Source organism: Myotis davidii, unplaced genomic scaffold (genome assembly GCF_000327345.1).
Source record: "Myotis davidii unplaced genomic scaffold, ASM32734v1 scaffold514, whole genome shotgun sequence".
Lineage (NCBI taxonomy): Eukaryota > Metazoa > Chordata > Mammalia > Chiroptera > Vespertilionidae > Myotis > Myotis davidii.
In genome coordinates, this window is record NW_006286236.1 from 598,220 (window position 1) to 609,468 (window position 11,249).

Here is an 11,249-nt window from a genome sequence, read left to right on the forward strand (position 1 = left end):
GCCGCTTTCTCTCCGCGGGCACGGTGCGCTCGCCCGCATCCCGCTAGCCCCTCGCACCTGCCAATAGGCGCGCAGGATGGGTCAGGGGGTGGGGTTACGGCCTGGCCCGCGGCCAATAGAGGCGAAAGTTAAGGAGCGAGGACGCGAGCAGACAGAGCTTGGAGAGAAGGGCACCAAGGGGTGGGAGACTGACGCCTCTCTTGGCCAATAAGGAGTTAGAAGTAGAAAATGTGGCGCGAATAAGCCTGCGCCCCTCAGCCAATCAGAAGCTTAGGAGAGCTGGTTGCTAAGAGGAAAACAGATGCTAAAGGAGATGAGATCTTTGGGTCAAATCTCCTTGCCCTCTGAACTGGAGATGCTCCAGGTCTGAGCGGGTGGGTAGGATGGGGAGAGAGACGCCTGGTGTCTTCTTGAGCGCTGGGGCCCTTGGCCTACACCAGTGATTCTCTAGGCTGGCTATACTGTAGAGTCGCCTGGAGCACTTATTATTTTTAGATATAATTTACCTACAGTAAGATGTATAGTTCTTATGTGTAAAGTTTGATGACTTTTGACAAATGCTTCTTAAAAATACCAATACGTGGTAGGACCCCAGAGAGTCTGCTTTAATTGTTTGGGGGGGTAGCCTGGCATTTTTGGTTTTTGTTTTAATTATCAAGGATTCTACTGTGAAGGGTGAAGAGGCTCAGGGCTAGAGGCAGGCTGTCACCAAGCACTCCAAGGAGGGGAAGGAGCCAGGCCAGAGCAGCAGTGGCCAGGCCCAGGGCAGTGATGGGGTGACCTAGCTGCCTAGGCCCCCCTCGGGGAGGGATGTCTGAGAAGGCTCTGAAGACCCGTTTCCCCTCCAGGAACAACGGGTGCTCCAAAGACCTGGGAAGAGCCACATCCTATAAGCTAAGATGATATTTCCTGTTCCCCAATGTCCTGGCCTTGGTCACAGGTGCATAGGTGTCTCCATGGCTTGGAATGTTCTTCCCTGACTTTCCCACCTGGTCAGCCCTGGAAAGACTCCCCTTGGATATATCACTTCCTCTAGGAAGCTTTCCGTGGCCTCCACCCTCCAGAAACACACCAGTCTGGTTAATGGCTTGTGCCTAATTAGGCCAGTGTGGGCTTCCAGTGTCACGGCACTTGATTCTAGTCATCAGTTCTGCCTGTCTGTTCCCAGGAGCAGCTGGGGCTGTGTCAGGGACCTCGCCCAGGTCTGGCAGGGCAGCCTCCGGGAAGGTTTGCAGACAGATCCATCCCTGCTCCTGGGGGAACCTCTCCACCTTCCCTAGGAGCACCGCAGATCCAGGGGCCCCGCATCAAGTGGGAGGGCGGTGCTCAGGCCTTTGCAGGCGTGTCTCATGTAGTCACCAAGACAACACTTCTGCGGTGGAAGCCGTCACCGGTCTCCCAGATGAGGAGACCAGAACACTGAGAAATTAAGTCCACTGCCCGGGATGTGAGGGGCAGGTCCAGGCTCTGGAATCAGTCAGACCTGGGTCCTAATCCCAGGTCCTTGCCTCACGCACCATGTGACCTCGGCAGGTCATGTTCTCAGCCTGTCTCCTCACCTGTAAGAGGTCATGGGATTGACTGTCCAGGGAGAGGGTTACATGGAAACCATGCACAGAAAAGCAGTGTGCAGCCCAGAGTAAGTGCTGAAAAGCTCTAGCCATTATCCTTTCAGACAGGAAGAAGGAAAGGAGGCAAAGAATAGCTAAATTTCCCCTTTATGAAAGTGGCGTCTTTATTTCGAGTACAGAAAATAAAGCTATCTTTTGGGCAGCTGCTCCAGTTTTGTCCAAAATAATTTATTTACCTGCCTTACAAAAAATATGTTGTCAAGAGAAAAAATCAAAGTCCTCGTAGGAGCAAGCAAGCTCTCCTTCCTCCTGGTGGCTCCCCTGGGACCTTGCCGGAGAGTGGGGGGGTGGGCTGAGCCCAAGGCCAAGGTGGACCCAAGAGGGAAAGGACTGGAAGTGGAGGGCTGTCCGGAGCCCTCCTTGCCGTGGGGGCCGACCCAGCGGGCACCGAGGCACTTGTAGGCAAAGGCTGGAGGCCCCCACCTCTCGGGAGGGGTGAGGGCTGTGTCCTGGGAGGACAGGTTGGAGGGGAGGGGACACTGAGGGCTCTTGGGGAGGGGCCACCCGTTCAGTCGGTCTCTGAGGCAAGACTCCTGGGCCGAGGCTGAGGGGGCACAGCTGTGGGAGTGGGGGTGCCGTCCACAGCCTCAGGGCCCCCCCCATCCTCTGTGGCCTCCCCCAGGTCCACCTGGGCAGGCATGCTCAGAGAGACCGGGCTGGGGGAGGCTGGACCTGGGGAGGTCTGGCCGGGGGAGGCTGGTGAACGCCGGCTCTGGCGCCGGACAGGAGGCTGCTGCCAACCAGACGGCGAGGCAGAGCCCGGGGGATCACAGGACTGCCAGAGGCAGGGGACAGGGATGGGGCCGGAGGGGAGGAGCGGGTGCTGGAGACCTGGGGCGGTGGCATGGTGGGCCGGGCTGGTGCTGGGCGTTTGGCTGTGGAGGAAGCAAAGGGGCAGTGAGGTGTCCGTATGGCCTGTGGCAAAGCCCCCAGCTCAATCCCACCTCAGGACCTTTGCATCTGCTGCGCCTTCCGCGGGAACACTGTGCATGCGGCTCCTCATCACAAGCCACTGTACAAGTCCCTTCACTCCTTCAGCTAGAGAACTGCCCCCGACCCGTCACATTTTCCACTTCTATTTTCTTCACAGAGCTTTTTACTCTGCAATGATCCTGCCTGTGTTTTATTTTACTTGAATATTGCTCGCCTCTCCCACTAGGACATACACTAAGTGTGGCCATCGGATGCGTGGCTGCCTAGCACAGTGCCGGGCACAGAGCAGGTGCTCCGCACAATCCTGTCGAATAAGGAAATGCCGCCTGTCCCCGGACACTGGGGTCTTGCTCACTTCCTCTCAGAAGCCACCAGAACGACTCGCCCCAGCGCACAGACCCCACTGCGCGGGTCTGACGTCCCACGGCAGCCAAAGGACTGGCTGGGCCAGGAGGTCTGGACTCTGGTCCTAGCTCTGCCTCCACCCACTGAGGGTTTTGCACAAATCACTTGCCCCTGGGGCCTCAGTTGTCTCATCCGTAAGATGGGATGATTCTTCAATCTCCTAGGGCAGTGATGGCGAACCTATGACACGCGTGTCAGAGGTGATACGCGAACTCAATTTTGGGGTTGATTTCTCTTTGTTAAATGGCATTTAAATATATAAATAGCTCAGGTGATGCTGACAGTCCTTTGGCTTGTGCTCCAGGGAGCAAATGTCTCACTGCCCCGCCTCCAGGAAAGGTGGCTAGACGCCCGCCTCCTGCAGGGAGGTTCCTGTGTGACCGCCGCTCCTGCTGGGCTGGAGGCTCTGCAGCTGCTCCACCTACTCCCGGCTCTACACTGTACCCTCGTGGAAAACTCTAGAACCTCCTGGGCTGGGCAGGGCCTCACACGACTCTGCACCTGAACCTCACCTGCCTGGCTTTCAGCCAACTCAACAGGTGCGTGTCCCCAAGGGCTCAGAAGGAGGCCTGGGTCTCCCCCCACACCGGCACTCCCCTCACGGCGCTGAAAACTGTTCTCCCTCCTCACCCTGTGACTTTGGGCTTCTCAGGACCCCGCTGCCCCCCATGCTCACGATGGCCGACCTTTATGGAGTGTTTACTGCATGAACCAGGCAGCAGAATTTAATTCTCCAAACAGCCCTACAAGGTAGGGGCAGTTATTGTCCACAGAAGCGCGGGGAGCTGGAGTCATTTGCACAAGGTCACCGAGCTGGACTCTGAACCCGGCGTGTTAGGCAACAGACTGGCTCCGAGCCCCCTGGCCTCCTGGCCTCCCCTCGATGCCTGAGAACACGGACGGTCTGGATTGCCCACCCCTGGCCACCCTCTGACCCTGCTCCTCCCACGGCCAACTCACTCCTCCGAGCCATGTCCTCCGCTGGGGCTGCTGCCTCTTTTCTCTTGCTAATCTGCCTCAGGTCTATTTGATTATTCGACCGGTCTGGGGGGAGCCTCGGACTCTGTCCTGTGAGGGAAGAGGAGGGTCAGGCGCAGGCGTGGCCATTTCCCAGCTTCTCCTGGAATCTCAGGAAGACTCCCAGCCCACGGGCCGAGTGTGGGTCCACCCGTGGCTGGGTCTGGGGCCCGTCCCCAGGCTGCCCCTGCCCCCCAACACCTCTGGTGTCGGGGGCAGGGTTTGCATCCAGAGCCCCTGGCTGCTGTGCGACTCAGTGCAGTGTCCGTGGTCCCCTATGGGGCCAGGAGCGCGGGAGGAAGCAGGGCCTCCCCTTTGCTTCAGCTCTCAGCCTCCTTGTGATACTTTTTTTAAAATATACATTTTTGTTGATTTCAAAGAGGAAGGAAGAGTGAGGGAGAGATCAAACATCAATGATGAGTCATCGACCGGCTGCCTCCTGCACACCCCACTGGGGATCGAGCCCGCGACCTGGGCATGTGCCCTGACCTGACGGGGAATCACATCGTGACCTCCTGGCTCATCGTTCGGCTCCATGGCTGAGCCACGCCAGCTGGGCCCCTTTTTGATCTTTAGGATGTTCTGGCCACTGGAAGCCAGAGAGCGGACAAGAACAGAGGGAGGCCTCCTGCCTACCTCCAGGTCTCTGCTCAGCCGGCTCCCCCTCAGGAGGCCTCTCCTGAGCCTGGGGCTGCAGCAGTTCCCCCCAGGTCCCCTCTCCTGCTGTTCTCCCGTGCAGCACGCAGCCCTGCCTGCCCTTGTTGACCTTTCCGGGTGCACTTGCTGATTCTCCCTCTGCCCCCGGAGCACAAGCTCTAAGGGCAGCTTTGTCTGTTTTGCTCACGGGAAGAAATTCACGGTTTGGGCCCAGCAGTCCGACAGCCGCACGATCCCTGCTTGGCAGGGAGGCAGCGTGGCACATGGGCCTTTCAGATTTCAGGGATCAGAGGGAAGGCGGGAAGGTGCTTGCACATTCCACAGTGACCAGCTCTCTAGTCCCTACATCCTCGTGGCCTGAAACAGTGCCTGGCACATAGTAGGTGCTCAGTCAATAGCCATACAACGAACGAGGAAACATGTCAGAAGCCGAGAGGAATATTATCTCAGAGCCTCCACCCACCCACTCCAAACCAGGAAACCTGGTATTTGGGATAAAAATACAATGACATTTCCTAAAACACTGCTGGAAGCCGCGTTGGTACCTTGGGACAGGGGCCGTTCATACCTGTGAGTCCTTACCTTTCCTTGGGAGGCACTGGGGCCAGGGTAGGAGCTGGGGCCGGGGCCGGGGCCGGCACGGCAATGGCTGGCAGCTCCTCAGAGGCGGGCCTATCGCTGACCTTGTCCTGGGGGGTGGGGGCTGGGAACAGGCCGGACACGTTGAAGTTGATGTCTGCAGACAGAAGGAGCCCTGTTTGAGTTGCTGGGTTCTGATTCATCCATTCATTCGTCCAGTGCTCATTCCCTGAGCTCCTGCGATGGCATTCCCAGAAATTGTCTGGCCCACGATTCGCCTTCCCACTCCCACAGGAGCCTCACAGCACCAGGAAGCAGGCAGGATCACCCCCATTTTACAGATGAGAAACTGAGGTTCAGAGTGGAGAAGCAACTTCCCCCAGGCCTCGTGGGGAGTGCATGGGGCCGGAGGGCACCGAGCTGGGCACAGAGGGCACGGAGGGGCACAGGCACGCAGGCAGGGGCTTCACCTCCAGGGAAGAGGGTGTCGGCATTTTGTATCAGAGCTTCCACCACGCCCACCACCTGGATGGACGACACTGAGGCTGCGTCCAGCTGGGCCTGGTCCCTGGGACAAAAGGGGGTGAAAGTGAGTCACCACTTAGCAAAGTCTCAGTGGGCCCCACTCCGTCTGGCCCGTGCTGGCCGCTGGGAGCACAGGACCAATCCGTCACATCCGGTCCCTGTTCCCAAAAGCTCACAGACACTGTGGACGCAAACATGTTGCTCACACACCAAACTCCCGTCCTTCACACACGACGGGCATCGCCAGTCGGTCCCGGCAGCATTCCCCACTTCTTGAATCGAGGCAGCCTCGACCAAGGAGCTGCAGTCAGCAAATGAACGGCACCCTTTGCCCTCCACGGCCCTGGCACTGGCTGCGCGGGTGGAGGGGCGCTGGCGGAGACCCTGAAAGCTAAGGCCTGCTCCTTCTGTCTGCAGACATCAACTTCAACGTGCCTGGCCAGGTGACAGTCATGACCTCTCACATACAAGAGCACTGTACAGTTCACACAGCATTCCTCCACTCATTCCCTGAGTTCCCACAGCCACAGTCCTCGGGCTTTGTGTAATTTCTAATGGACAGATGAGGAAATGGAGGTCGAGAGAGGGTCTTACTAAGGCCCGTCTCGGGAAGGTGGAGGCGGGGCTAGAACCAGACCTCGGGCTCCCAGACTTCCCAGCACCCCATTACTGCCATTACCCAGAATGCTATCTCCAAAGCCCTGTGAGTCCAGGACCCCTTTGGGCTGCTCTTCGTGGAGCCTTGAGAATAGGAGCTGCTCAACCCATTCCAAGGAGGAGGAAACCGAGGCCCAGGAGAAAGGCAAGCAGCAGGTCGCTGGGGTGGGGGCTGCCACCTTCCCCCTACCACGGCCGCTCACCCTTCTTTCTCCGGGGGCCACAGCAGGTTGGGCCCCAGGACGATGGCGATGTTGCTGGGTGTCATCTTGTTCACCTCCTGATCCTCGGCCAGACGTGCCAGGAACTTCATCAGGTACCTGGGGGGACAGGAGATGGCTGGGGCCCGGGCGGGGCAGGGGCTACCAACACCCATCAACGTCCCCCGAGACAGAGCCTTTCCCAGCCTGGGGTTGCCAAAGTGTGGCCACGGCAGCACACAGGCTGGTTAAAAATTTCTGATAGTTAAATTGCCGAGACCGGTTTGGCTCGGTGGATGGAGCGTCGGACTGAGGACTGGGGGGTCCCGGGTTCGATTCCGGTCAGGGGCATGTGCCTGGGTTGCGGGGACATCCCTGGTGGGGGATGTGCGGGAGGCAGCTGATCGATGTTTCTCTCTCTCATCGATGTTTCTGACTCTCTGTCTCTCTCCCTTCCTCTCTGTGAAGAATCAATAAAATATAATAAATAAATAAATAAATAAATTTCTGATAGTTAAATTAGCTGACCTACTGCGCGCCACCTACGTGTCAGGCGCTGAGCTACGCTGAGCATCTATGGGGCTGTAATGCATTCTCTAGCCCAGGCACCGAGAGGCCAATTTGCCTGCTCAGGGCCACACAGCCACAGAGGTGGGATTTGAAGCCAGGCGGTGTGGCTTCAAAGTATGTGTTTAGTTCAGTGTCTAGTATTAAAAATATGGTTAGTACAGCCCGGCTGGTGCTGCTCAGTGACTGAGTGTCAGCCTATGGGTCAGGAGGGCTGCGGGGGTCCGGGGCCATCGTCTGCTTGAGGCCCCAGCGGTTTGATGCCTGCCCAGGGCACAGGCCCAGGTTGGGAGCTCAATCCCCAGTAGGGGGCGTGGAGGAGGCAGCTGATCAATGATTCTCGTCATTGATGTCTCTGTCCTCTCTTCCTCTCCCGCTCTGAAATCAATTAAAAAAATACATATATCTTAAAAAATCTGACTCGCACCGCGCTTGCTTCCCCAGCACATCTGCTAAAACTGGAACAGCACAGAGATTAGCATGGCCCCCGCGCCAGGATGACATGCACATTCGTGAAGTGTTCCATATTTAAGACAAAACATAATAGAATAAAAATATGACTAGTACATCTAAGCTGTGTTTTCAGAAATACAGTGGTTCTCAACCTTCTGGCCCTTTACATACAGTGCCTCATGTTGTGACCCAACCATAAAATTATTTTCGTTGCTACTTCATAACTGTATGAAAGGGTCATTCGACCGCCAAAGGGGTCGCGACCCACAGGTTGAGAACCACTGGCTTAGAGCAAGGAGGTAGGACTCAAACCCAGGCCCCAGAGTCCCGCAGGGCCTGGCTTTGAGGGCCGGGGTGGGCTTGGGCTCACCTGAGGTTACTGAAGTTCTCCTGGGGCAAGCGGCCGCACACCTCCTGGAGGGCCTCCAGCCGGGCTCTGGGCTCCTTCAGGCTGGGGAGGCGAACAGCCCAGGTGAGACAGCCCAGGGTGGCACCTCTACAGCCTCCTCTCCCCACAACCCCCCACCTCACCTGGCTGCCTTCATCCAATCGTCATAGAGGTCAAAGGTCATCAGGGGCTCGGGCAGCTCCCGCAGATAGGACTTGAGGGCACCTGAAGTGGTGGTGTGAGCTCAGAGGCAGCCCAGGGCTCCACCTTCCCCCCAGGACCCAGCTCTCTCCATCTGTGAGGGGCCTCTGGTCCTTGTTCATACTAGCATGTGTAGGTCTATCACTTCTTGGGCCGTTTAGAGAAAATGATGAAGGCTAGTGATCTTGTTCTCAGAAAAGCGTACATACACTTCAGGGGGTTCATCACAAACCCCGCCTTCAGGACCCTTGTGTTTTCTGGGCAGACTGTCAGGCCTTAAAGCAAACTATCAAGGGATCATTTCAGGCAGCTGTGGCGAAGGGAAGTGGGAAAGGGGCCCATCCTTGGAGCAGGTACCTGCTACGGCGTGGGGGTCAGAGCAGAACTCCTGCAGGTTGCGGGGGTCCGAGGCCATCGTCTGCTTGAGGCGCTTCAGCACCGAGGCCCCAGCGGCGAGACGGAACAGGCCCTGGGGCGTGAGAGGGACCGTGTAGGGTCACGGAGGGGTGGGTGGGACAGGACACCCTGGCCGGAGGCCCTGCGTCACTCATGGCTTGGGGTTGGTGGCTGGCCCTCACTGGCCCTGTGTCCCCACTGGTCTGGCGGGCAGAGTGGACACCAGGGTCCTTGGATTCTGAGCAAGGGGGAGTCTGGGAGGGGCTGGGCAAGTCGTGGGGAGACAGGCGTCTGGTTAGGGGCGGAAGGGAGAAAGGAGGCCCCGCAGGATGTGTGGAAGCCTGCCTTTGAGTAGTTCCACCTCCTAAGGGTCTGTCCTCGGGAAAAGAGCTGATGGACTAGCAGCACTGAGGTGCAAAGGACGGACGAGGGCAGGTGCAGCCATGACTTCACTGCCACCCGCCCATGTGCTCCCCTTGTAAAATGGAGCCACTGAGGCCTCCTTCCAAGGGTTACTGGGAGCATCAGTTCCCGGTGCTAAAGGCTTACAGCCTGGACCACATGAGCATCACTAAGCGGGTGGTACCACGTCAGCAACAGGAGGCCATGCCTTCTCCCAGGACCTGCTCTAAGGGTAGATGACGGCACAGCAGCCGCAGGGGGAGGTTTGGGACAGGATGTGGCCCCGTTGCTCCACCCCACCTGCCCCAGTGGGTCCCACCTCTTCCTTCACGCCCTCAGAGAGCAGCATCAGGACGCAGGCCTCGATGGGCAGGGCGATGTCACGGCCCAGCTCTTGCAGGTGAACTCCCAGTGACACCCCATACACCCTGAAGAAGGGGGCGGCCGTCATCGAAGGGGAGGGCTCTGCAGGGACAAGATGGATGAGCGGCCCAGGGTCCTTCCACTCACAGGCAGCCAGGAGCACCCCCAGACATCCTTAAGTGACTGCTGCTTTGGCTAACGGTGCCACCTCCCACCTGGCCACCCATGCCACCCACCCTGAAACCATCCCACACATCTCTCGAATCTGCCCACTTCCACTGCTTCCAACCAGTTCAGGCGCTATCACTTCCCTTCTGCCTTTTAACAAGTCTCCTGGCTCCAGTCCTGCACCACCCCACCCCACCCCACCCCACCCTCCATGCAGCAACCTTCCACCACAAATCTAATCGCGCCCTCCCCTGCTCAGAGCCATCTGTGGCTCCCTACTGCCTTTCAGGGATAGAGTGCAAGCTTCTTAACATGCCTGAGCCCGTGGGGGTCAGGGGTGTGGGGTCAGGGCTGTCTATGTCCTCACCTGCTTGGCTGTGGTTCTCCTTCAGCTCGGCCAGGGCTGTGTCCAGCGAGCTCAGAGACTTGCGGTGGTAATCGGCCTGAATCTCCATGAGCTGTGGGGACAGCGGGGAGTGAGGGAAGCCGAGCCTACCTCCACCAGAGTAGCCCCTTCCCTCCCACTGGCTCACAGGGGGCCTCGGTGGCCTCTGGCTCTGGCGTCACCAGAGCTCTGGGTGGGTGGAGCCCAGTCTGGACTCACGTTTATGAAGTAGTTGGCATAGGAGTCCTCCTTGGTGGCAAAGTGGTACAGGTCAGCCAAGTACTCGTCCTTGGAGACAGAGGGGGGAGGGCTTCTGTCAGTGAGGCTGGGGCCCAGGGGTGCGGTGAGGCTCAGGGGGGCTAGTAATTTGCTCCAGCTGTGCGCGGAGGGTCCCAGCCAGCTCTCCGCTCTCTGCCAAGGTTTGATTGGGGACAGCCCACGGGAAACTCTTTGAACTCCTGAGGGGCTTCTGCAGCTTCCAGTCCTCACCTGAGTCCCCGTACCCTTAGCACAGTGCCTTGTGTCAGGGACCATCCATTCATTCACTCACTCAGCAAATACACCAAGACCTGGGTGAACCCCGGCTCTTTCCTCATCTATGAGATGAGAACAGTGCCCAACCCCTCACCTTGCACTGCTCCACCTTCCTCTTCAGCTCCTCCTCTTCCTCCTTCAATGTCTCCACCTTGTTGGCCGTGGCGGTGTGGCCGTAACTGCCTGGGCCTCCCCCCGGGCCCTGACCGCTGCCTGAGTTCTTAGCTGCCTGGCTGAGCCTGGGGACGATCCCAAGGTGGAGTGGTCAGTGTCCCCATCGCATGTCCAGAGTCAAGTGTCCCTTTCATGTGCGTGACCACAGGAGTTTGGGATTTATAGGTGCAAATCCCAGAGCTCCACTGGGCCTGGGCCGTGAGTGCTCGGGGGCGCCACCTGGTGGTAGGCTTGGTGGTCACAACCATCCAACTCCAGAGTAGAAGGTTGGGGCCCTCCAGGATCCCCTGGGATTGTTTATGGCTATCTTGGGCTTTGGGGTCACTGCAGCTGGCATAAGCACGTGCACACACACATGCACAGAGACACCTTACATGTACCCTCACATATGTGTTCCCAGGACCAGGCGTGCACACCAGTACACACTCCGCACCCAGGGGCCCTGCATTGTCCTCTATTATGGGAAGGGCCTCCGACCCTGTGGCCACCTCTGTGGGCCGACCTAGGCATGGACCCTGCCCAGACGCTGCGGCTCCCACCTGCTCTTGAGGGTATTCCAGTCGGACACCAGCTTCTGCAGGCTTTTCTTGTGCTTGAGGATGGCTGGCAGCTCC

General features: G+C 58.3%; 2 protein-coding genes across 8 annotated transcripts in view; both read right to left on the bottom strand.

Moving 5' to 3' along the window:
• PDXP (pyridoxal phosphatase) overlaps nt 1-11,249 on the bottom strand; it is a 25,945-nt gene that overhangs the window by 6,040 nt on the left and 8,656 nt on the right. The window lies entirely within an intron of this gene.
• Nucleotides 1,701-11,249, bottom strand: part of SH3BP1 (SH3-domain binding protein 1) — a 12,843-nt gene continuing 3,294 nt past the window's right edge. For 5 of the 6 annotated variants that reach the window (XM_015559854.1, XM_015559859.1, XM_015559858.1 and 2 more), the window contains 12 exons: nt 11,175-11,249; nt 10,556-10,700; nt 10,147-10,215; nt 9,910-10,000; nt 9,331-9,476; nt 8,571-8,682; nt 8,156-8,237; nt 7,995-8,075; nt 6,608-6,724; nt 5,693-5,790; nt 5,226-5,379; nt 1,701-2,506 (listed from right to left, as the gene is read on the bottom strand). The exon at nt 11,175-11,249 is cut by the window's right edge and continues 1 nt beyond it. In XM_015559854.1, the coding sequence (XP_015415340.1) occupies nt 2,140-2,506; nt 5,226-5,379; nt 5,693-5,790; nt 6,608-6,724; nt 7,995-8,075; nt 8,156-8,237; nt 8,571-8,682; nt 9,331-9,476; nt 9,910-10,000; nt 10,147-10,215; nt 10,556-10,700; nt 11,175-11,249 (1,537 nt within the window). In that variant the 3' untranslated portion in view covers nt 1,701-2,139. Of the gene's footprint in view, nt 2,507-4,199; nt 4,322-5,225; nt 5,380-5,692; nt 5,791-6,607; nt 6,725-7,994; nt 8,076-8,155; nt 8,238-8,570; nt 8,683-9,330; nt 9,477-9,909; nt 10,001-10,146; nt 10,216-10,555; nt 10,701-11,174 lie in introns of those variants that run through there. The other variant, XM_015559857.1, reaches the window with a different exon arrangement.